At 39.5% G+C, this 23,240-nt stretch overlaps 5 protein-coding genes and 2 long non-coding RNA genes across 8 annotated transcripts in view; 2 read left to right on the top strand and 5 right to left on the bottom strand.

Moving 5' to 3' along the window:
• Nucleotides 1–2,038, bottom strand: part of LOC121891770 (vascular endothelial growth factor C-like) — a 15,558-nt gene extending 13,520 nt beyond the window's left edge. Inside the window, exon 1 of the mRNA XM_042404335.1 lies at nucleotides 868–2,038. Coding sequence (XP_042260269.1) covers nucleotides 868–969 — 102 coding nt within the window. The 5' untranslated portion in view covers nucleotides 970–2,038. The remainder of the gene's footprint in view (nucleotides 1–867) is intronic.
• The window catches only part of LOC121891775, a 21,238-nt gene extending 15,697 nt beyond the window's left edge, over nucleotides 1–5,541 (top strand). Inside the window, exons 6-7 of the long non-coding RNA XR_006094149.1 lie at nucleotides 2,929–3,060; nucleotides 5,448–5,541. This is a non-coding gene — a long non-coding RNA (uncharacterized LOC121891775). The remainder of the gene's footprint in view (nucleotides 1–2,928; nucleotides 3,061–5,447) is intronic.
• LOC121891771 (stomatin-like protein 2, mitochondrial) lies at nucleotides 4,535–12,042 on the bottom strand. The gene is made up of 10 exons (XM_042404336.1): nucleotides 11,897–12,042; nucleotides 8,956–9,108; nucleotides 8,760–8,859; nucleotides 8,602–8,660; nucleotides 8,226–8,327; nucleotides 7,998–8,132; nucleotides 7,474–7,618; nucleotides 7,075–7,154; nucleotides 6,829–6,957; nucleotides 4,535–5,283 (listed from the first exon to the last, which is right to left on the bottom strand). Exons 1-10 carry the CDS (start codon nucleotides 11,936–11,938, stop codon nucleotides 5,170–5,172), a joined length of 1,059 nt encoding a protein of 352 aa, XP_042260270.1. The 5' UTR covers nucleotides 11,939–12,042; the 3' UTR covers nucleotides 4,535–5,169.
• Nucleotides 8,076–23,240, top strand: LOC121891776. Of its 2 annotated transcripts, XR_006094151.1 has the most exons (4): nucleotides 8,076–8,162; nucleotides 16,409–16,448; nucleotides 19,846–19,885; nucleotides 22,991–23,240. It is a non-coding gene; the product is annotated as an uncharacterized LOC121891776 (long non-coding RNA). The 2 variants fall into 2 exon arrangements; XR_006094150.1 differs by lacking the exon at nucleotides 22,991–23,240 and having other exon boundaries at nucleotides 19,846–20,111.
• On the bottom strand, nucleotides 13,377–14,484 carry LOC121891774 (trace amine-associated receptor 13c-like). The gene has a single exon (XM_042404339.1). It carries the CDS (start codon nucleotides 14,482–14,484, stop codon nucleotides 13,498–13,500), a length of 987 nt encoding a protein of 328 aa, XP_042260273.1. The 3' UTR covers nucleotides 13,377–13,497.
• LOC121891772 (trace amine-associated receptor 13c-like) lies at nucleotides 17,548–18,710 on the bottom strand. The gene has a single exon (XM_042404337.1). The coding sequence runs from the start codon at nucleotides 18,643–18,645 to the stop codon at nucleotides 17,656–17,658; it is 990 nt and encodes a 329-aa protein (XP_042260271.1). The 5' UTR covers nucleotides 18,646–18,710; the 3' UTR covers nucleotides 17,548–17,655.
• LOC121891773 (trace amine-associated receptor 13c-like) lies at nucleotides 20,171–22,298 on the bottom strand. The gene has a single exon (XM_042404338.1). It carries the CDS (start codon nucleotides 21,902–21,904, stop codon nucleotides 20,918–20,920), a length of 987 nt encoding a protein of 328 aa, XP_042260272.1. The 5' UTR covers nucleotides 21,905–22,298; the 3' UTR covers nucleotides 20,171–20,917.

Below are 23,240 nucleotides of genomic sequence, written 5' to 3'. Positions count from 1 at the left end.
GCTCTGATTGCTCTGTTTGCAAAGGTACCTCTACTTCCCCATCAAACTGACGTCAGATTGTTCACACATGCTCAAAAATGACTGTCTGTTCTGTAGCCTTTGTTGCTAGGCTTGTTGCTAAAGTAGTTCTGTGGGTTATTTCAGATCAGATTTGGGCTTGAACCAAGAGCAAACCAATCAGAACAGAGCAGGCTCATTGGGAGGGGGGCCTTAAAGAGACAGGAGCTAAAACAGCCTGTTTCAGACACAGGCTGAACTGAGGGGTTGCGTAAAGAGCCAGTATAAGATGAATAAGGAGTTCTTTTGAACTGTGAATCATGCAAAGATATTCTAGTAGAGCCCCAGAATAAAAAGAAAGACCTTGGAATGTGCATGATGTGTCTCCTTTAAAAACCACTTTTAAGGGGATACTACAGATTAAGTTTTGTGCTTTCCTAAAGACTCTCAAGAGACATATTTTAAAAAATCTAAACTGAAGCAGAATAGGCCGAGATATTCTGACTTTTAGTCATTATTATGGAGTCAAACTCAAAAAATGCTAGATCCTACACTTCCCATAGTGCAACTCAATAGCATTTTTCATTAGACCCTTCCCTTTATTAAACCCTGATGATGTCACTTGGGTTTTCTTTCTCTCTGTTCTGCTTTCTTTTTTAATTTTCTAGATTTCTTATTTACTTTTTCAAATTTGTCATGGACTGTATACATCTGGATTTGTTAAGGTTTTCCACTCTTTTATTCAGGTTTCACCTTTGAAATGACATATGTAATTGATTATAGACACTAATTGACAAGCTGTAAGAGTTAGTGAAACTTAAGTACAGGCAGACACGTGTTTCTTGATGAAAGACATATTAAATAGCTCACCTCGGTGCCCATGTCTCCAGTTTGATAATAGTCTGTATAGTCTTGTCCTGAGCAGAAATTGCTGATATTAAGAATCCATAGGAGCAAAGCTGGTATCCACATAGTGAGGAGATGGAGATGGAGAGGAGAGGAGGAGATGGAGAGATGTCAGAGCAGAGGAGGAGGAGGAGGGAGGAAGTTAGAGAATTTAAAGCTGGATGTAAAGTGAAAGAGAGGAAGGAGGAGAGGAAGGTGGAGGAGTGTGAGGTGAAGAGGAGGAAAAGGAGGGTATCACAGACTCGGCAGGTATCTCTTCGCTCCTCTCTTTCATTCTATCCGGGGACGAAGTTGCTCTTCCGGCGCAGGTTGTTTGAATTTGGGAAACCAGCTGAATAAAACATGATGAGGGAATCGTCTCCTCTTCTTCGTGTCAAACGCTGCCGCCTCTTCCTTTTTTTTCCCCCTTGCACTTCAGAGGAAGTCTGTCCTCTCCTCACGCTGCACTTCCATTCTAACTGTTGTTTAATTGATGTCAGGTGTCTTCAAGACAGATCAAAAAAAAAAAAGGAATGAAAAGTTCTTCTTTATTTGACCTTCAACTGGAATTGTACCTCAGTCTCTTTCTTTTATTTGCTGTTTTTCCCATTTATCTCTCTTTTTCCTTCCAGCCTTGGTCGTCCCCGTCGCCCTTCACACTTGTGCACCTCCTTGCTTTCTTTATCTTTATTTTTCCCTTCTTCTCACACAACAGCTGTGCTCTTCCCTCCCCTTGTCTCTCTCTCTCTCTCTCTCTCTCTCTCTCTCTCTCTCTCTCTCTCTCTCTCTCTCTCTCTCTCTCTCTCCCAGATTATCGCTGCCTCTTTATCTATCTCCTGTTTCTTCCTCTGAAACCTTCGGGGGGGAAAAAACTCTCTCTCTCTCTTTTTTTTTTTGCCACTTTCTAAATCTGTCACAACTCTTCTGTCAGACTGTCTGATCCTTAGAGAGGCATCAAAGAGAGAGAGAGGGAGGGGAAAAAAGAGGAAGAGCTTATTCCAAATCCTGTTTAAAAAAAAAAAAAAAAAAGTCCAGCTTTTGGTGTTAAATTCTTATCCAAATAGAGTGAAAAAGACAAGAGTGGTAGTAGGAGGATTGCGTCCTGCGTGTAGACGTCCTGGTGGAGTGAATGAGAAAAAATACAAGAATGGAAGGATTGTATGTTGTGGGCGGAGTGGAGGATCTGAGAGAGATGATTCGTGCTTTAAAGCTGATTATACTGGCACACTTTCTTTTTTTTTTTTTCTTTTTTCCTCCGCAAAAATTGCAGGCTTCACAGTGTCTGCAGTAGCAGCGCCTTGGCACTGACACACACTCTCTTAAAACATGTCATCATCATCCTTTTTATGAGATTTATAATTACTGGAGAGCTTTTGTTTAACTTTTGGACTTTATAACTTTTAATAAAGATAAGGAAAACAGGTCCTCCCGCTTTCCTTATCGCACATCCCTTTCTCACACATTCGTTATCTCGGATGTGTGCGTGTGTGTGCGCGCATGTGTGAGAAAACGTGTGTTCAGTAGCAGCCAGTAGTGATGAACGTGTGAGTTGCCCCACAGCAGCTTTAAGTGCCTTTTTATGTGCCGCTAATACCTTTGCTCTCTCTCTCTCTCTGTCTCTCTCTCTTTCTTCGCTGTTCCTGCTTCATGCCAGCTGCCCCGCCAGTCTCTCTTTAAAATGTTGACCTCGGGAAGCACTACTCTAGTGTCAAGACTAATCTGAAATCGGCCTCACACTTGCAGCTCCAAACACCTTTTCTGCCTTTGTTTTCTCTCTCACACTTCATTATCTTTAATGCTCCCTTTTCCCCTCCCTCCCCCCTCTCTCACTTTTCCTCTTCCTCCCTTGTTTCCTTCTGTTCTTGACCGTCCAAGGTCTTAAAAAGCCAAACTTTACATACCTCCTGAACTATTCTGCCTCAAGGCTGTGGGCATGTGTGTCTGTGTGTCATGGAGGAGGAGGAGGAGGAGGAGGTGGGGAGGGGGTAAAGAGAGGTGAGCTTACATCTTTGTCTGAATTATGATACCTTTTTTCCTTCCTTCCAGGGCAAAAGCAGTTACCGGCAACTGTAAAATAAATCATGGAGACGGACAGACACACTGAAGGAGAAGAAGAAGGAGAAGAGGAGACACCGGTTAGTTAAAGAGAGGCTGCCAACGACTGGGAGGGAGAAAGAGGTGTGTCTGGGAAACGCTCGAATGAGAAAACATCCGATTTTTGGGCCAGTCACTGCCAGCCTTTCCAAAGGATTAAAGACGCACAACCCTGCACACTCACATGCACGCACACGATGGCAAGTGTCTGCTTGCAGTACACTTTATGTGTCGAAATCTGAGCAACCAAATTCCACATTCCAGTCATTGCTTTCTCTACTTCATCATGTGAGCCTTGAGCATAGAGTGGAGACGATAGAAAGGGACGTTTATCAGTATGTCATGTGCTGTTCAGTATAATTCTTTAGCAACAGGCTTGCTGGTGGTTTTTTGAGTAGTAGTTTTTTATGTTTAAACAAAAGATGTGACAAAACCAGTTCACCTGCTGCTTGAAAATGAACTCATGGAATGAATATGCGTCAGATGGCATTAACTTGGATATCTGTCTAAGAGGAAAGGATTAGCTCTTTCCTGGTGGGGTTAAGGGATGATTTAAACCTCTGTGATAAATAGTTATTATCCATGATCCTCTCTAGAAGCCGACAACAAACCAAAAACGGTTGAAACCTGAGCAGAAGTGAGGTCAAGTCAGAAAAAGACACGTAAAACAGATAAAATAGATAATTTTTCCATCAGGTGCAAATCTTATAAAATGTTGGATTAGTGTTTTATGGCCGTTTTTGCTGGAAAAACCTGATGCACTGAAATTCTTTTAGGACAATGCATGAGGTATGTGGTGCCCCTTTTAGAGATTTGTGAAATTTAAAAGTACACACAAAATAGCAAATTAGCTGTATCCTTCCCTTTGTAGAAAAGCAGAAAAAGCAAAATTCAGAAAGCATTTACTGCAGCGTGGCCTTGATTAAAATGAAATAAACATCTGTTAGAATCTGATTGAAGCTTTTCTGCTCTACTTCACAGTAATCACCGTTTCGTTTGTGAAATAACCGCCATGCCTATCTGTGACAGGTGAACTTTGTGAACCTGCTCAAACAGAAACAAACCTGGCTGAGGCTAAGCAGGTCTGATACAGTTGTTAATATTTGACGTCAAATGTTGAGCCGCAGTTAACATACGAAGATTTGTATCAGACTTTACACGCCAGAGTAAAGCAAAACTGCTAAGCTTGGTATGTCTTAAGACGGGGAAACCATACAGTTGTAATAATTACAATAAAATCGTCAAGGTTAAAGGTGCATTCATGACAACTAGGGATTTGAAAACTGTTTGTAAAGGAGGAAAAATCCTTCACCTGCCCTTCAACATTTAACCTGAAGCTGAGAGTTCCTCAAGTTCCATGTAGATCTCTATGTATGTACAGTACAAGTCAAAAGTTTGGACACATCTTCCCATTCACTTCAATGAGAAAGTGTGTCCAGACTTTTAACTGGAACTCTATATTTGAAATGTAGTAATTGATTTCTTCAGCGGAGAAACCATACTGTTGTAATCTAAACACAATTGTTCATTGCTCTAAGAAATAGACAGACAAAGCTTCACATTTATAATCTTTAATTTTTTTCTTTTTCTTAGTGGTCATACTGTATTTACCTCAGCCAGACATTACCCCATTAATCCAACACCCTAGTGCTTTAAAGTTTACAACTTCATCCAAAATCATAGTAAAGCAATTTCCATGTAAAAAAATGCAAATAAAGAAAACAACTCCTTCTTAAATTATATAACATTTTACTCCAGCTAGACTGACAGTGAAGAAATACAACTCAAAATGTTAAGTCACATGTGTAAATAACGTCACAGCCACCAAACGTCCATTGAAAGAACTTTAAGGCTTATTAAGAAGCTGCAGATACTGGACCGAGCAAACGTCCTTATCTCAGATATAATTCGCAGCATTCACAGTTGATTTAGTTGAGGCACAACAGCCTGACTGACACGACTAACATAATTTACGGTTCAGTTTCTTCTCTTCTCCCAGCCGTCCTTGCTCCGCCGTTTATCAAGTGCCGTTCCTCTGCCTCGACATCCTGTGCCCTGCAGTAGATAGAGCGCCCTTTGCACCGCACAGTTGCAGAACTCACACAGCAGTGGCATTGTACTCCATAATTATGGAAAACTGCTTCCTCTATTTTCAGTTTCTGCTGCCGTTTAGAGCGGTAATGACATCCTCTGCTATTGAGTTGATGTTGACTGGACTGGAGGCTCCTCTCTGGGTTCCTCTGTCTTGGTCTTTATACTCTCAACTTTTGAGGTTGGTTTGGCCAGCGTACTGTAAATGGTCATAGCCTGAAGGCAGAGGAATAGGGCAGAAACTATTTAATACAGCATATTATAGAAATGGTGAGAATTTACAGCAAAATTAGTGATAATTTACAATGAGGAGTTGAAGAAGAGCTTGACACAAAGTATAGTAATGTTTCCTATTCTAAGCTTATTTTTTTCCATTTCAGGTCACATGAGAACATTAGGACAACTTACCAAAGAAATAAGGTAAGCTATCTTTAAATCTTTAAATGTGGTTCTGTATTTATTTATTTAATTACATCCACACTTAACCGACATAGATGTGAACATGAACTACAACATAAAGAGTACGACGAAGAAAGTCCATAAATGGATGAGACAAAACAACTATAAAAAGGTCTATATATCAACGTTCAGATCATTTTATTTCACTTGTTTGTTTTACATTAAAATAGTTTCTAAATGTGTCCAAAGATCAAAATTCCTGTGAAAATGCCACATTTTTTTTAAAAGATTCCTGGGGTTTCCCTTATTGCTTGATAATGACTGATAATAACCTTCTTTGAGCCTCAAATTATTTGAAAGCTCAAACCACCATTCTGTAATTTTTTACCAGTGAGATGACTGTTAACGTACCGTGAAATAACTTTAGTCAAATTTATTATATCAGGACGAGCCTCTTGAGATGCATCGTCTCCTTTTCAATGGGGTCCCAAAATTAACTAATTTGGCTATGAACCAGAACTGTATTGGGAGTCCTGATTTAATTCTATACCCAGAAATGATGATATAAATGTATTAAAAGCACCTAAGACAACGCTAAAATTAATAACTTTACCACACAGAAAACCTCAAGTTTAGAAAACAATAATTTGCCATGACACACCAAACTGTGACCCAAAGAATGGTAAAATATTAAGTAGTGCTGTCAAAATTAACATGTTCATTTTGAATAGTTCTAAAGCTAGAGTGAAGATACTGGTATCATATGAAAGTAGACGACCATGTAATAGTAGTTTAGTAAGTTAGGCTGAAGTTTGCTGAAGTTTTCATATTTGTATGGACTATTGTGGACCTTGCTGAAATTCAACTGGCACTTGAACATTATATAACATAAATAACACATTTATTGTTGTAAATTATCATTTATATTCGTGCATATAAGAAATTGTTGGCCTCTAAGCTGATATCTAATTTTACTGGCCTTGATGGATTTGAAATTCAACTGGCATTTTAAAGGCCTGGGTTTTGTTATTATTTCTGTTAGTTCATATAAGAAATGTGTCTTTCAAGCTGACAGTCAATGGCCTTGATGGTTTTACAGGAAATCTGTCGTTCACAGGACAGAATCTGTGTTAAAAAGATGCTATTAATGCATTTGAATTTACTTCCTTGGTGTTGATTCTACATTAATTCCATCATTTAACATTTTAATATCTATTATTACAAGCTTCAATAATAAGAGGGAAAAAGCGATTAATTGTGATTAATCACAGCAAACTGTGTGATTATGTAGTTTTTAAATCGATTTACAGCTCTAATATTAAGTTCCTTCATCTTTAAAGCAAGTCTCGGGTAACATCATACCTGTGTGACCATCCCGCTGATGTCACCGGAGTTGGAGGGCAGGAGGACGGTGTTGGACTCCTTGGCGAGTTTGGAGAAAGCAGAGACGTACTGTTCGGCAACACTCAGAGAGGCTGCAGCATTTCCGTTCTGTGGAGAACACAGCCAAACATCTGGTTACAGTGAATATTCTGAATATTTCCAAATAACACAAGATCATTCTGTGATTCTATAAAGATAAATGAAGCCGTAAAATCTGCTTTTTACCTGTTCAGCCAGAGCGTCTGACAGCATACAAATGGCTTTGGCTTTGGCCTCTGCTGTGGCCAAAACAGCTTGGGCCTCACCTAGAGAGAACACAGGATCAATACATGATTTCACAGAAAAAATAAGACGTCACTTAAAAGTTGTTTTAGAACGGTGGTTAAACCCATGCAAAGGCCTGAGGCAGTTAGCAACCATGTTTGATTTGTTTCATGTCTGAGCCTTGAGATCCTCGTGTAATGTAACACAATCTGCAGGCAGGTAATTAAATGCTTTGTGGATTAAGTGTAATGACAACCTAAGCCCAAAGTTAACAAAACCTTTAATTACACATATAATCACATGATACATGCATGTAACTGAGTCTATGGGAAACAATTCTTTAAGTCAAACTGCACCAACCAGCTGCTTTGTTTATCTGCTCCGCTTTCTCGCCCTCTGAAGCGAGGATCTGCGCCTGCTTGTAACCCTCTGCGATGTTGATGGCCGCTTCGCGTGTCCCCTCCGACTCCAGCACCGTCGCTCTCTTCTTACGCTCGGCCTCCACCTGCGCAGGGAACAAAGAACAAAAAACGGATTACACATATTTCACCTTCAGGCGAACAAAATAATCCTAAAATCACCTGGTGGTTGGGGGCTATAATTTTCAGAACCTTTTAGGAGCTCTCAAGCGTGTAAGCTATATTTAATAGCCTGAATTTAGCATAATTTGTGCGTACAAATCCTCAAAAGATACTTAGGTTTCCTGAAAATTAGATGGTACTGAAAACATCATTATTAGTAGTACTTTTCCAGAAATACAAGGCATGAAAACAGAAGTTTAGACACCAGAAAAAGTAGGATTGTTCTGTCATTTCTGGAAATCCTGACTGCAAACTTGCCTTGAAATGTCTTCTTAAACACACTTAGTCACATGTGTGTCTTACCTGCATCTGCATTGACTCTTTAACCCGAGGTGGGACCTGTATATCTTTGATTTCGTAGCGCAGGCAGCGGATGCCCCACTCGTCTGACGCCTGGTTGATGGAGTGGACGATGTTGGAATTGAGAGACTCCCTTTCCTTGAAAACCAGACAGGCAACAGGTTCAAGGTACATGTCATTTCCTTGCTGCAAGAACTGTAACACATGGCATGCGGTACAGCTGCTTCTTACCCTGAATACTTTATCCAGCGTGAGTTTGCCCAGTTCTGAACGCATTGTGGTTTGTGCGAGCTGAGTCACAGCATATTCTGGATCCTCTACACCATAACTGGCCTGGAAAGACACCACTGATCAGTCTCCAAGGAGAGCATTTCATGAAAAATGTAATTATCTGGCACCACCTGGTGGCTAAAATACAGAATGTCTTGCTATGGTCACAACATTTAACATCAGTTATAGACATTTCTTGTCTTTTTAATAGTTCTGCAATTAATTTTAGTTAATATTTTGTGTCAAACATAGAAGTAATTTGCAGAACAAACAACTGACCAGGTACTGATGCACAAGTACTCTGAGTGTTTAAGCAGTTATAATTCCTTCAGCATACCTTAAAAGGATCCAAGATTCTCAAATAAAGGACCCCATCAATTTGCAGCGTTACATTATCTGCGTAAAGACAAGCCATTAATTAAACCGATAATAAACACAAATGTTTAGTGTGTCATTAGTGGTTTTCTTAAAAGGCAATAAAAGAGAAACGCTTACCAAGGGATACAGCTGACTGTTCAGGAACATCAATTACAATCTCTTTAAGGCTCTGCACGTAACGAATGCGGTCAAGTATGGGAATGAGGAAGTTCAGTCCCTATGAGAAGAACATGCAGAAAGAGTGATGTGAAGGAGGGTGCTGCTTTTTCCGTCTATACATAAATAGATATGTGGTCACAGAGAGCAGCTTTACCGGCTCTAAGATCCGGTGAAAACGACCCATCCTCTCGATGACCCAGGCTTCCTGCTGCGGCACAAACAGGACCACAGTGTTCATGGGTAAGCGTGAGGCCCATCGTTGCTGGACAGGAGTCACCCACAGCCTGGGCACAGTCCTCTGGGAGTTCTGCTGACACAGAGGATAACATATTATACAAATCAGTAGATCTGTCCCAATACCCACATTTCCAATATCTCTGAGTATATTTTTTGATAATAGTCAACAGGGTCCAAGTGATTGTTAAAATTGACAATATGTAGATACTTTTAAACAAAAAAATTGTGCAAAGTACGTCAGGCACAAAACAAGTACCCAACACAATACTGGGGTGCTGATAACAACAATGTATATAAATGTATATAAATATTTGTAAAATAAGGCATAAAAACAAAATCTATGAAATTAGAGACAAAAAAAATTCAAAATAAGTTAAAAATGAAATAATCACAGGGGAAATAGGGTTAATGACATCATCCTGTCAGTCACACAAATGCATAGCTCTTAGTGCTAAAGCTAAAATGTATTCATTTTTATTAATTACAAGGACTTAACTAATTGATAAGTTAGTAATGTGCAAAAATGAAAAAGTTTAGATATAACATTATTATTTATATTTAGGACATGTACCCATTATAGTAGACCATTAATTATATTCGTTCATGTTGATAATGAGGTAGCTACTTTCGGTTGCTATGGGTTACAAAGCTTTAAAGCCTCGCTCCAGCCAGTGTTACTTCCTGTTTCACGCTTCTTTCTCAAACTGAGAACGGGGTTGTGGTTAACAGTCAGACGTAATCCGTTACCGTGGCAACCAGAGTGCCATTCTAGCGCACTGGCGATGTGTCGGAATGATATTATAGCCTAACCTGTCCACGTACTTACAGCATTAGCTATACAGACTAGGTTACATGTCAGTAACAGTTATGTGAAATCACATGATAGCTTTATTGATGGATCATCTCTAGTAATGACATCTGACTTTATTTTAGCCTATGATAAATGTCTGTAAATGTTCCTCCTCAGTGGCCAGGCCCCATATTCTTACAGTATACATGGAGTGAGCAGTGGTGTAATATAAATAGATGATATATCATAAAACATGAAATATGCTACCCCTGAGGATGTCTTGTCCGATCAGGGACACCAGCTGTGTCCCCAATTGGGAAAAAGCTGTTTTTTGGGTCATCGGTTATGGTTAGAGTTAGGGTAAGTCTCCAGGAAATTAATGTTGGTCTAATTTATGTCCCCAAATGTGGCCTAGGTCACTGTGTGTGTGTGTGTGTGTGTGCATGCTGTGCCAGGTGTGCGGTGAGATGTGAAAAATAAAGCATGAGAAAGCCCCAGCCTTTATACTGCTACACAGCTGGGGAACAGGAGATGTGTGTGTGTGTGTATGTCTGTCTGTCTGTCTGTCTGTCTGTCTGTCTGTCATAGGCTACTTTGGTAAGAAATTTCAGACTAAAGATCAGTTAACTGGGGATGGCTTGTCCAACTGGGGACAACAGCTGTGTCCCCAGTTGGGAAAAAGCTGATTTTTGGCCAAGTGGTTAAGGTTGGGGTTAGGTTAAGACTCCAGGAAATGAATGTAAGTCCTGAAATTTAATGTCCCCAAAAGTGACCTAGGTCAATGTGTGTGTGTGCATGCATGTGTGTTGTGCCAGGTGTGTGGTGAGATGTGCAAAATAAAGTGTGAGAAAGCCTCAGCCTAAATACTGCTATATAGCTGGGGGACAGGATATGTGTATGTGTTACACAATATTATTATAATATTTTTAAAGGGTTTTATTACTATTATTTATTATTTTTGTTGTTGTAATTTCTGTTATTCATGATAGTTTGGCAACATTTACTATGTTTCTCTGTATAAACAACCCATTATTACTACAAAGTCAACCATTATTACTACAAAGTCAAACACAACAGATGTAACTTAGCTAACATACAGTTAGCTAGTTTAGTCCAGTGGTTCCAAACCTAGGGGTCGGGCCCCTCCAAAGGGTCACCAGATAAATCTGAGGGGTCGTGAGATGATTAATGGGAGAGGAAAGAAGAAAAAGTTTTCAGTTTTTCAGTTTTTGGACTTTTTCTTTAATTGTTGCTGAAATATTGGATCATTTGAACATTTATTGAAATGAAACACATGTGAGAAGTTAAGAGAGAAAAATCACTATTTGGTGGAGCTGTTAATAACTCATAGACATCTGACATGTGACCCCGACTACACACTACTTTATGTAAGACGTCAGGTTGGAAACCACTGGTTTCATCTTTAACAATGTGTTGTATTTTAAAAGCTTGTTATATTATCCAGAGAGTACAATATTTCCCTCTGAAATGTAGTGGAGCAGAAGTTTAAAGTTCAAATGGAAATACTCAAGTCAAATACAAGTACTTCAAAATTGTACTTAAGTACAATACTTGAGTAAATGTATTTAGTTACTTTCCACCACTGCCCACATCCATTTATAGATCTGATACTGTATCAGTGACGCTCACAAAAACAAAGGGATTTTATGAGGATGACTATGACTGCAGCTTAAATTTTTTGAACTTTGAGCGCAAAATTAGGTTATTTGTCAAAACATATTTAGTGAACAGTGTGGCTAATCAACATTACCAGGAAATGACTCAGAAAAACATGAAATATCTTTTTTTAAAAATGCCAGAATACACTGGAGTGGGGCTTCAATTTCCACCAGTTTGACAAGAGCAGAGTTACCTGGTTATGTTACGGAGAAATAGCAAACTTTACGGATATAAATGCACATACAGGAACCTTAAATAACAGGTGTTGCCAGTTCCAATAGCAAACAGCGAGGTGTAACTTTACCAGCTAAAGTTAGCTAGCAGCTAGGTGAGTCAGCCGGCAGTTATCACTGAAAGACAGTTAGTGGATAATTAACGGGGTCTTTACCTTTAAAACGGCGCCGCCGGCCCGACACAATGTCCGTAACATGTTTTAGGGAAAAAACTTATACAAAGGTGTCACAACCACTGACTCAGGTTCATGTCATTTTTCATACAGAGGTTGGATTATGTCCTGTACGCGATGGCGAAGTCATGACCCGCCCTACTCTGCCTCTGATTGGCTAGTACTCAGGCATAAGGAGTGTGATTGGTTAGGACTAGGGTAAGAATATCAGGTTAAGCCAATCAGAAGCAGAGTAAGGCGGGTCATGACTTCGCCGGTGTAATTTATTAAATGTTGGTATGCAACACCGCCACCTTCTGCTTTGGAGCAGGACAAGCCCAGGTGAAATTAATGACATTAATTGTCCATGTAAGCCATGTGACTGAATGACAGGGTATCTGCAAGTCTTGAAAAGTCTTAAAAGCATTGATTCAGCTTTCCTAAAAAAAGGCCTCAGAAGGTATTTAAGGTTTTCATTTAAGGTATTTAACGAAGGTCTTAAATATTAATTGTAGCCTACCATATGTTTTTTTTAATGATTTTAGCAAAGCTGGATGGGAAATCCAGAAATCTATTGTTCCAGACCTCTGACCTTAAATGAATTAGTTGTCTTTTAATTGTTTAATCTATCCATCCATCCATCCATCCATCCATTCTTTTTCTTAGTTATATCATTGGAAATTATTGTTATATACTGCCAGGACTATATAATGATGACAAAAATGTGAAATAAATTGAAATAGACAGCAAATATTTAAGTATTTATATAGATTTATACCCAAAGAGCTGCTTTAAAAACACTGTTGTTTGCTGTAGCTACATTGTTATATTCAGGCTCATAAGGAAGGGGAGAATGTGTGTTATTACTTTCCGCCTGCTCATATATTGCCATTTCAAATGACTAAAAGTTTAATAACCATTTTCCAACCATCTTGAAACCGTCTTATGGATAAGTCTGAATTCAGAATAAATATACCAAAGTATAGTGCAATAGTGAGTGTTAATGAGTCCTTTTTAAAATTAACAGCATTGTTAACACAACAGGTAATAAATCATGCAAGAGTTAAAAAGCACATTAATATATTTTAATAAATTGCACAGCTTGAATGAAAAACAGGAGAATACATAAAAGCTTTTTTTTATGGAGATTGTGCTTAATATACTCTGTTTAAGAGAAAGCAGGGAAATAATTTGATGAGAAACAGAGCAGACTGACTAATCTCTGTGCAGTGTTGATAAGAAATGCGTCTGATTTTTGTACATCTTGTGATAGGGGAGTAAACACATAAAGCAGTACTGCTTTGTCATAACAAATGAGTCATAATGCATTTATTCATACATACACCACCCCTAAGTTTTATATATGAAGGTATATAATAATAATATATTTTATTTAAAGATCACTTTTCAAGGCACTCAAAGACACTTCATATCACTTCACTTATATCTTATTGTTTCTGACAGTGAGATAAAAGGGGGAGAAAGCATTTTTACACTGCAAAGTATAGAGATGAAATATGGTAAAACTGAGATCTTGCCAAAGGACACATAAACACACACAAGTGACACAGGAAATGACCAAACACAGATGATTTCACTCCTGTCTACAGGAGCTTGACCTCCCAGGAGTGAGGCTGCAGTATTCTGAGTGTTAGGATGAGTTTGATAGCTTTTCTAAACCAGCGGTAGAACAGAGCGTAGATCAGAGGGTTCACACAGGAGTTCATCAACATGACCCAGGACAACACACTAAAGTACGACAAGCTATTGGAGGTGTCTTGACCTGCCAGAGCTGGGTAGTAATACGGGCAGAAGCACATTAGAAACACAGCTATCACAATGCCAAGAGTCCCGGCTGCCTTCCTCTCTGATCTTTTAGCAGTCGGAGCCGCTCTCATCTTAGTGGCAGCAGTCTGTGACTGAATGACTCTCATCTGAGAAACAGCAACTACAAACACCCTCATATACAGCACAACCATGACAGTACAGGGCCCAACAAAGGTGATGAAGAGGTCAACAGTTCCTGAGATGTGGCTAATGACTACCACACACTCACCGTGGCAGGAGTTGAACCTGTCCGGCCGCCCTAAATGGTCCAGTAGAATCAGCCCGTTGTAGAGAATTGAACAGGCCCAACACAGACAGATACAGATTTTAACCTTAGTCAGGGTGACTTTAGAGGAATAGAGCAGTGGGTCACATATAGCAAGATAGCGATCTATGGATATGAGCACCATGTGGCCCAAAGAAGCAGAGAGAATACAATAAGAGACATAAGGAGTCAGAGCACACATCAGCCTCCCCAGCAGCCAGCACATCAACATGTAACGCAGGCCTTCGATAGGCATCACCAGCAGCCCCACCACCAGGTCGGACACGGCCAGAGACAGAAGCAGGGTGTTAGTCGGGGTGTGGAGCTGCTGGAAGTGGGAGATGGAGATGATGACGAGCAGGTTGAGTGTGACAGTGAGCAGAGAGACGAAGGCCAGCAGGGTGTAGAGGAGTGAAGACTCAGAGCGGGGTAGCAGCAGACGTCTGCAGGAGGAGTTGAAGTCAGGGAAGCAGAGTGGGGGGCCCCCAGTGCCATCCATCAGGGAGGAGGGGAAGAAATGCAACTCCCCACCAGACAGTTAATTTATCCTCCTTTAACCTGCCGCCACCCTCCCTTCTTTCCAAACATCCCCTGATAGCAGTGATGCAACTTCTCTCACGCATCATCATCTTCATCACTTCATCCTCTGGCCTATTTTTCCATTGCAAAGCTATGAATGATACATTCTGTTCAGTATACATGCAGTATAGCTAATATTGAAAAGCACTAGAAGGCTCAAACTTTGATTTAAATGCAACAAAGCCTTGAATGTGTAAATCTAAACAGAACAGGATATCACAACATGCAAATAAAAAAAAAGTGTCTCAAAGTTCCAAGATGGACCATTTAAGCTGTAAGTTGTAACAGAGTTACTGTAAGTCAAGCAAAGGGGCACAAACCAAGTAAACTTTAAAAAGTGTGTACAATTATGGCCCAAATACAGTGCAGTATTCAGACCCCTTCACTTTTTTCACATTTTGTTATGTTGCAGCCTCATGCTAAAATCATTTAAATTCATTTTTCCCCTCATCAGTCTACACTCAATACCCCATAACATAGATATCCCTAATGAAAACCTGGTCCAGAGTACTTAGGACCTCAGACTGGGCTGAAGGTTCAACTTCCAACAGGACAATGACCCTAAGCACAGAGCCAAGACAACGCAAGAGTGGCTTACGGACAACTCTGTGAATGTTGTTGAGTGGCCGGGTCAGAGCCCTGACTTGAACCCAATCGAGCATCTCTGGAGAGACCTGAAAATGGCTTAGAGGATCTGCAGAGATGAATGAATGGCAGAAAAACCCCAAATCCAGGCTTGCATAGCTTGTTGCATCATACCCAAGAAGACTTGAGGCTGTAATCGCTGCCAAAGGTGTTTCAACTAAATACTGAGTAAAGGGTCTGAATACTTATGTCGGTGTGATATTTCAGTTTTTCCTTTTTATTGAATTTGCAAGAAATTCTAAAATTCTGTCTTCACATTGTCATTATGGCGTTTCGAGTGTAGATTGATGAGGGAAAAGATGAATTTAAATGATTTTAGCATAAGGCTGCAACATAACAAAAATTGAAAAAAGTGAGGGGGTCTGAATACTTTCTGAATGCACTGTAAGGTGTAAATTGCTTAAGAAGTCCTTTGCAAGCAATTCAAATGACTTTTTACCTTAGCAAATGTAAGGCAAATGCAAATTTAGGTGGAAATTTTCCTCAAATGTCTAAAAGTGAAAAATAAGTATACAGTTTTAGCTCAGTTGCCATAAAGTGTATATTAAATCTGATGGTGTGTTATTTTTTGTGCAGTAGACATTACAGCTGACAACATACATTGTCAGAATAACATGAACACCTTAAGATATAATGCAATCCAGTGTAACACCGCAAACTACCATGTTTCAAAGTAAAGTAGAAATTGAGGTTTCCATCATTTCACAGTGGGTGAGATTTGATCTGACTCATGGTTGTAAAAAAAGGTGGTAAAATTTGGTGGTGTTGTGCTTTAAAATGTGGCAGAAGGAGGCTTTTAGAATATTTGTAGCTTTATTGCTTTTTTTACTCTACAAAGGTGCAGCAAGCATCTTTTAGAGCATATTGTAGACTGTGCTATTAAGACTCCTGTAGCGCCCCCATGTGGCTACAGCCAGAACATGTATATCTTGTGACTGAGCAAAGAAAGTGTTACTTTTTCAGCAAATTTATCCCTCAGAGTCCATCATTTTTACATATTTCTACCTAAAAATGTGTCCTGTAAAACTGATTGTCTTTTATTGTTCTCCATAGATGTTATATGTCTTGATTAAGGGAGGACTGTAGTAATAGTTCAGCCTAAGGGAAGTGAATGGGTGTTTTGTTATTTTCCTCTTACTCAGATTTTTCCAGTTTGAATGACTGTTTTCTAATTATCTTCTGTCCTTTGTGATTCACAGGCCGGCTCCACACAGACATCCGGGTGTGGTTGTCTTATGGGTAAGTCTACGTGCAAAGTGAAAATCCAAAAAAGACATATAAATGTAGTGGTTAATTTAGTGTGTATGACTTTCTTATTTTTGGTGGGACAAAACATGCCATTTGTTGCATGTTGGTTTTGGAAAATTCAAAATGTTTATGTTTGTTTTAAAAAATCAAATGTCAGCATCAAGGCAAAAAATAAAAACTGCAGGCATTTTGCATTTGACAGCTTTGTTATAGTACAATAAATAAACCATGGAAGAAAATACAACACACTGATTTGATTATTTTTATTAACTGGCTTCTTGAAAGGCTTACAATTAAATGATGAATAATAGTGATAGTGGAAGTGCAAACCACTTTAAAGCATTTATCTTGAAATTATGCTCAATATAAAGTGGTAGGAAAGCAAAGAAACTAACAAGGTCAGCAAGGCCACTGAGGAGAAACAAGCCTACTGTCTAGTATGTTTGATTAGAATATATAAACCTATTATATAAGTTAATATATCCAAATGTATTATCATGCATTATTTTAAAAACATTGTAGGTATGCCTATGGTTTTGTACATCATGTCTGTGCTCATATTAATCAAAACTAAGTAATCACATATAACCATTCTGTTGACTGACTAATAATATATTCATACATAATGCACATAAGCCATTCATTGTACAGTGCATGTGTTGTGGCTCTGTGCTCCAGTGAATTGGCTTTAAAAATAGTGAATGAATGATTATGAGGTTTAAGTGCTGACCTTCAGATTTAAGTGTTTCAGGTTGTTCACATCTACATTGAATAAACAATGTGGGAATCATAGCCTTTTTATTTTGGAACAAGGCAGCAGGAAAATGATGGATTTAATACCCTAAAGTGAGTAATTATGCACATCAGTGCTCAGCCAAATTACTTCCTGACTACACTGTACATGTAGAGACGAGTGAACAATGATTCACTATTGTGCTTTTCTATGATTTTTCAGTCCTTATGACAGTGAGGTAAAGACAAAAGCAACACATTTTACACTGAGAGTGTAGAGATGAAATATGGATGGAACTGAAAAGAAAAAAAGAGGCTAAATTGTGAAGATACACTTCTCTAAATCATAGAAATCCAGTCACTTAAATCTCTGTCATATATGTCAGAGAGCACACTCACATACAGAAGTGAGAGCATGTTTCCAAAACAATGTAAAATGACCAAACACAGATAATTTCAGTCCTGTCTACAGGATCTTGGCCTCCTGGGAGTGAGGCTGCAGTATTCTCAGTGTTAGGATGAGTTTGATAGCTTTTCTAAACCAGGGGTAGAGCAGAGCGTAGATCAGAGGGTTCACACAGGAGTTCATCAACATGAGCCATGACAACACACTAAAGTACGACGAGCTATTGGAGGTGTCTTGACCTGCCAGAGCTGAGGAGTAATACCGGCAAAAGCACATTAGAAACACAGCTATCACAATGCCAAGAGTCCTGGCTGCCTTCCTCTCTGATCTTTTAGCAGTCGGAGCCGCTCTCATCTTAGTGGCAGCAGTCTGTGACTGAATGACTCTCATCTGAGAAACAGCAACTACAAACACCCTCATATACAGCACAACCATGACAGTACAGGGCCCAACAAAGGAGAAGAAGAGGTCTAGTGTGCCTGAGATGTGGCTGATGACTACCACACACTCGCCGTGGCAGGAGCTGAACCTGTCCGGCCGCCCTAAATGTCCCATCAGAATACACCCATTGTACAGAAGAGAACAAGCCCAACACAGACAGATTGAAATTTTAACTCTGTTCAGGGTGACTTTAGAGGAATAGAGCAGTGGGTCACAGATAGCAAGATAGCGGTCTATGGATATGAGCACCATGTGGCCCAAAGAGGCAGAGAGCATACAGTAAGAGACATAAGGAGTCAGAGCACACATCAGCCTTCCCGGCAGCCAGCACGCCTCTATGTAGCGCAGGCCTTCGATAGGCATCACCAGCAGCCCCACCACCAGGTCGGACACGGCCAGAGACAGAAGCAGGGTGTTAGTCGGGGTTTGGAGCTGCTGGAAATGGGAGATGGAGATGATGACGAGCAGGTTGAGTGTGACAGTGAGCAGAGAGATGAAGGCCAGCAGGGTGTAGAGGAGTGAAGACTCAGAGCGGGGTAGCAGCAGACGTCTGCAGGAGGAGTTGAAGTCAGGGAAGCAGAGTGGGGGGCCCCCAGTGCCATCCATCATGGAGGAGGGGAAGAAATGCAACTCCCCACCAGACAGTTAATTTATCCTCCTTTAACCTGCCGCCACCCTCCCTTCTTTCCAAACATCACCTGACAGCAGTGATGCAACTTCTCTCACGCATCATCATCTTCATCACTTCAGCCTCTGGCCTATTTTTCCATTGCAAAGCTATGAATGATACATTCTGATCAGTATACATGCAGTATAGCTAATATTGAAAAGCACCAGAAGGCTCAAACTTTGATTTAAATGCAACTCAAAGCCTTGAATGTGTAAATCTAAACAGAACAGGATATCACAACATGCAAATAAAAAAATGTGTCTCAAAGTTCTAAGATGGAGCACTTAAGCTGTAAGTAAAGCATTAAAAAGGGACACAAACCAAGTAAAACCAAAAAAATGTGTACAATTAAGGCTCAAATATTGTAAGGAATACTGTAAGGTGTAAATTGCTTAAAAAGTCCTTTTAAGCAATTCAAATGACTTTTTACCTTAGCAAATGTAAGGCAAATGCAAATTTAGGTGGAAAATTTCCTCAAATGTCTAAAAGTGAAAAATAAGTATACAGTTGAAGCTCAGTTGTCATAAAGTGTATATTAAATCTGACGGTGTGTTATTTTTTGTGCAACAGACATTTCAGGTGACAACATACTGCAAACTACCATGTTTCACAGTAAAGTAGGAATTGAGGTTTCCATCATTTCACAGTGGGTGAGATTTGATCTGACTCATGGTTGTAAAAAAAGGTGGTAAAATTTGGTGGTGTTGTGCTTTAAAATGTCGCAGAAAGAGGCTTTTAGAATATTTGTAGGTGTATTGCTTTTTTTTACTTTAAAGAGGTGCAACAAGCATCTTTTAGAGCATATTGTAGACTGTGCTATTAAGACTCCTGTAGCGCCCCCATGTGGCTACAGCCAGAACATGTATATCTTGTGACTGAGCAAAGAAAGTGTTACTTTTTCAGCAAATTTATCCCTCAGAGTCCATCATTTTTACATATTTCTACCTAAAAATGTGTCCTGTAAAACTGATTGTCTTTTGTTGTTCTCCATAGATGTTATATGTCTTGATTAAGGGAGGACTGTAGTAATAGTTCAGCCTAAGGGAAGTGAATGGGTGTTTTGTTATTTTCCTCTTACTCAGATTTTTCCAATTTGAATGACTGTTTTCTAATTATTTTCTGTCCTTTGTGATTCACAGGCCGGCTCCACACAGACATCCGGGTGTGGTTGCCTTATGGGTAAGTCTACGTGCAAAGTGAAAATCCAAAAAAAAACCTATAAATGTAGTGGTTAATTTAGTGTGTATGACTTTCTTATTTTGGCGGGACAAAACATGCCATTTGTTGCATGTTGGTTTTGGAAAATTTAAAGTTTTTGTGTTTGTTTTAAAAAATCAAATGTCAGCATCAAGGCAAAAAATAAAAACTGCAGGCATTTTGCATTTGACAGCTTTGTTATAGTACAATAAATAAACCATGGAAGAAAATACAACACACTGATTTGATTATTTTTATTAACTGGCTTCTTGAAAAGCTTACAATTAAATGATGAATAATAGTGATAGTGGAAGTGCAAACCACTTTAAAGCATTTATCTTGAAATTATGCTCAATATAAAGTGGTAGGAAAGCAAAGAAACTAACAAGGTCAGCAAGGCCACTGAGGAGAAACAAGCCTACTGTCTAGTATGTTTGATTAGAATATATAAACCTATTATATAAGTTAGTATATCCAAATGTATTATCATGCATTATTTTAAAAACATTTTAGATATGCCTATGGTTTTGTACATCATGTCTGTACTCATATTAATCAAAACTAAGTAATCACATATAACCATTCTGTTGACTGACTAATAATGTATTCATAGATAATGAATAAACAATGTGGGAATCATAGCCTTTTTATTTTGGAACAAGGCAGCAGGAAAATGATGGATTTAATACCCTAAAGTGAGTAATTGTGCACATCAGTGCTCAGCCAAATTACTTCCTGACTACACTGTATATGTAGAAACAAGTGAACAATGATTCACTATTGTGCTTTTCTATGATTTTTCGGTCCTTATGACAGTGAGATAAAGACAAAAGCAACACATTTTACACTGAGAGTGTAGAGATGAAATCTGGATCTGGATGGCTAAATTGTGAAGATAAAATCCATTGTCACTTTAATCTTTGTCATACACGTCAGAGAGCGCGCACACAGAGAGGTGAGAATGTGTTTCCAAAACACTGAAAAATGACTAAACACAGATGATTTCAGTCCTGTCTACAGGATCTTGGCCTCCTGAGAGTGAGGCTGCAGTATTCTGAGTGTTAGGATGAGTTTGATAGCTTTTCTAAACCAGGGGTAGAACAGAGCGTAGATCAGAGGGTTCACACAGGAGTTCATCAACATGACCCAGGACAACACACCAAAGTATGACAAGCTAGTGGAGGTGTCTTGACCTACCAGAGCTGGGTAGTAATACGGGCAGAAGCACATGAGAAACACAGTTATCACAATGCCAAGAGTCCTGGCTGCCTTCCTCTCTGATCTTTTAGCAGTCGGAGCCGCTCTCATCTTAGTGGCAGCAGTCTGTGACTGAATGACTCTCATCTGAGAAACAGCAACTACAAACACCCTCATATACAGCACAACCATGACAGTACAGGGCCCAACAAAGGAGAAGAAGAGGTCTAGTGTGCCTGAGATGTGGCTGATGACTACCACACACTCGCCGTGGCAGGAGCTGAACCTGTCCGGCCGCCCTAAATGTCCCATCAGAATACACCCATTGTACAGAAGAGAACAAGCCCAACACAGACAGATTGAAATTTTAACTCTGTTCAGGGTGACTTTAGAGGAATAGAGCAGTGGGTCACAGATAGCAAGATAGCGGTCTATGGATATGAGCACCATGTGGCCCAAAGAGGCAGAGAGCATACAGTAAGAGACATAAGGAGTCAGAGCACACATCAGCCTCCCCAGCATCCAACACCTCTCTATGTAGCGCAGGCCTTCAATAGGCATCACCAGCAGCCCCACCACCAGGTCGGACACGGCCAGAGACAGAAGCAGGGTGTTAGTCGGGGTTTGGAGCTGCTGGAAGTGGGAGATGGAGATGATGACGAGAAGGTTGAGTGTGACAGTGAGCAGAGAGACGAAGGCCAGCAGGGTGTAGAGGAGTGCAGACTCAAAATGGGGTAGGAGCAGACGCCTGCAGGAGGAGTTGAAGTCAGGGAAGCAGAGCGGGGGGCCCCAAGTGCCATCCATCACGGAGGAGGGATGCACAGATGAGGTGGGGGCAAGAGAAGTGGTTAAACTCAGTACCTGACAGTTAATTTATCTGCCTCTAACACCAACCCTCACATTTTCCCAAGAAACCTAGGAGAATGATGTCACCTCTTTTCCCTCATTATCTTCATCACTTCCTCCATTTTTCCTTCTTTATCTTTATTTTTATTTACACATAGAGTTAATATTTATATTAATAACTGGTGTGTATTGGCTTTGATTTCTTTAACTTTTAATTAGCTCTTCAATTCATCACAAAGAAGACCCACTTAAAAGACAGTTCAACCACTTGCGGAGCATCTTAGCCAAACTCCAAATATCAGAAATGTGTTAACAATAGAGCTGCAACAATTAGTTGATTAATTGATTAGTTGCCATCCATGAAATTAATCGCCAACTTTTTAAATTATCTTTTTATTAAAAAACAACGTCCAAATTCTCTGCTTCCAGCTTCTCAAATGTGTATATTTTCTGGTTTTTTTAGTCTTCTGTGATAGTAAACTGAATATCTTTGGGTTATGGACTGTTGTTGGGACAAACAACATTTGAGGACGTCATCTTGGGCTTTGGGAAACAGTGATTGGCATTTTTCACCTTTTTCTGACATTTTATCGACCAAACAACTAATTGATTCCAAGAAAATGATCAACCCACCACCAGATTCCCTCTTTGGAAAACATCCAAGTTATTATAATAATTACTTTCAATAGTAGATCACAGTAATCAAGACAGTAAAGAATTGTTTAAGTTCAGTTTATTGATATAGCCTTGAGTTTCCTGAGTTATATATTAGCTTGTTGTGTTTCTCATCATACTCACCCTGCTTTAGGAGATTAAAGGGGGAGGCACCCAACCACTTCCTGCTTTTAAGCTCCTGCTGACATCACCAGTGATGTCACGGGCTAAGGCCAAGTATGGGGGGGATTTATTGTATTTAGTTCAATGTTTTGTTTAGTATTTAAGTGATTCTTACTAATTTTTGGCTTGGGGTAGGGAATATGGGAGGTACTATTTATATAGACAATCCGTACTGGTACAAGTAACATTGTTGTTTACCTGTTATAGGTGTGGAAGACTAAAACACCCCCGAGAGAAATATGGTTCTGCCTAGACAGATTGGATATAAATATTTTTTTTCTTATATGTTTTCTGTACAGTGCTGTTGTGTTTTTAGGATTTTATCCATCCAACCATATTTTACTCTACGCTATTAATGTTCCCCCTTAATCCTCATAATTATGTCTGTGTTTTTATTTGATTGTAATTCTCAGTCTCTATAAAGCATTTTGGTAAACATTTGTTATTTTTTAAAATG

Source organism: Thunnus maccoyii, chromosome 24, assembly GCF_910596095.1.
Source record: "Thunnus maccoyii chromosome 24, fThuMac1.1, whole genome shotgun sequence".
NCBI classification, from domain to species: Eukaryota; Metazoa; Chordata; class Actinopteri; order Scombriformes; family Scombridae; genus Thunnus; species Thunnus maccoyii.
This window is presented reverse-complemented; position numbering and strand designations above follow the sequence as displayed.

What these genes read in the sequence shown, in the direction of transcription:
- LOC121891771 (XM_042404336.1), bottom strand. Translation starts at nt 11,938, where the DNA reads ATGTTACGGACATTGTGTCGGGCCGGCGGCGCCGTTTTAAAG. An exon ending in CCGGCGGCGCCGTTTTAAAG is followed by an intron (nt 9,109 to 11,896) that starts GTAAAGACCCCG and finishes CTGTGTCAGCAG; the next exon opens with AACTCCCAGAGGACTGTGCC. An exon ending in TTCACCGGATCTTAGAGCCG is followed by an intron (nt 8,860 to 8,955) that starts GTAAAGCTGCTC and finishes TTCTTCTCATAG; the next exon opens with GGACTGAACTTCCTCATTCC.
- LOC121891774 (XM_042404339.1), bottom strand. Translation starts at nt 14,484, where the DNA reads ATGGATGGCACTGGGGGCCCCCCACTCTGCTTCCCTGACTTCAACTCC.
- LOC121891772 (XM_042404337.1), bottom strand. Translation starts at nt 18,645, where the DNA reads ATGATGGATGGCACTGGGGGCCCCCCACTCTGCTTCCCTGACTTCAAC.
- LOC121891773 (XM_042404338.1), bottom strand. Translation starts at nt 21,904, where the DNA reads ATGGATGGCACTTGGGGCCCCCCGCTCTGCTTCCCTGACTTCAACTCC.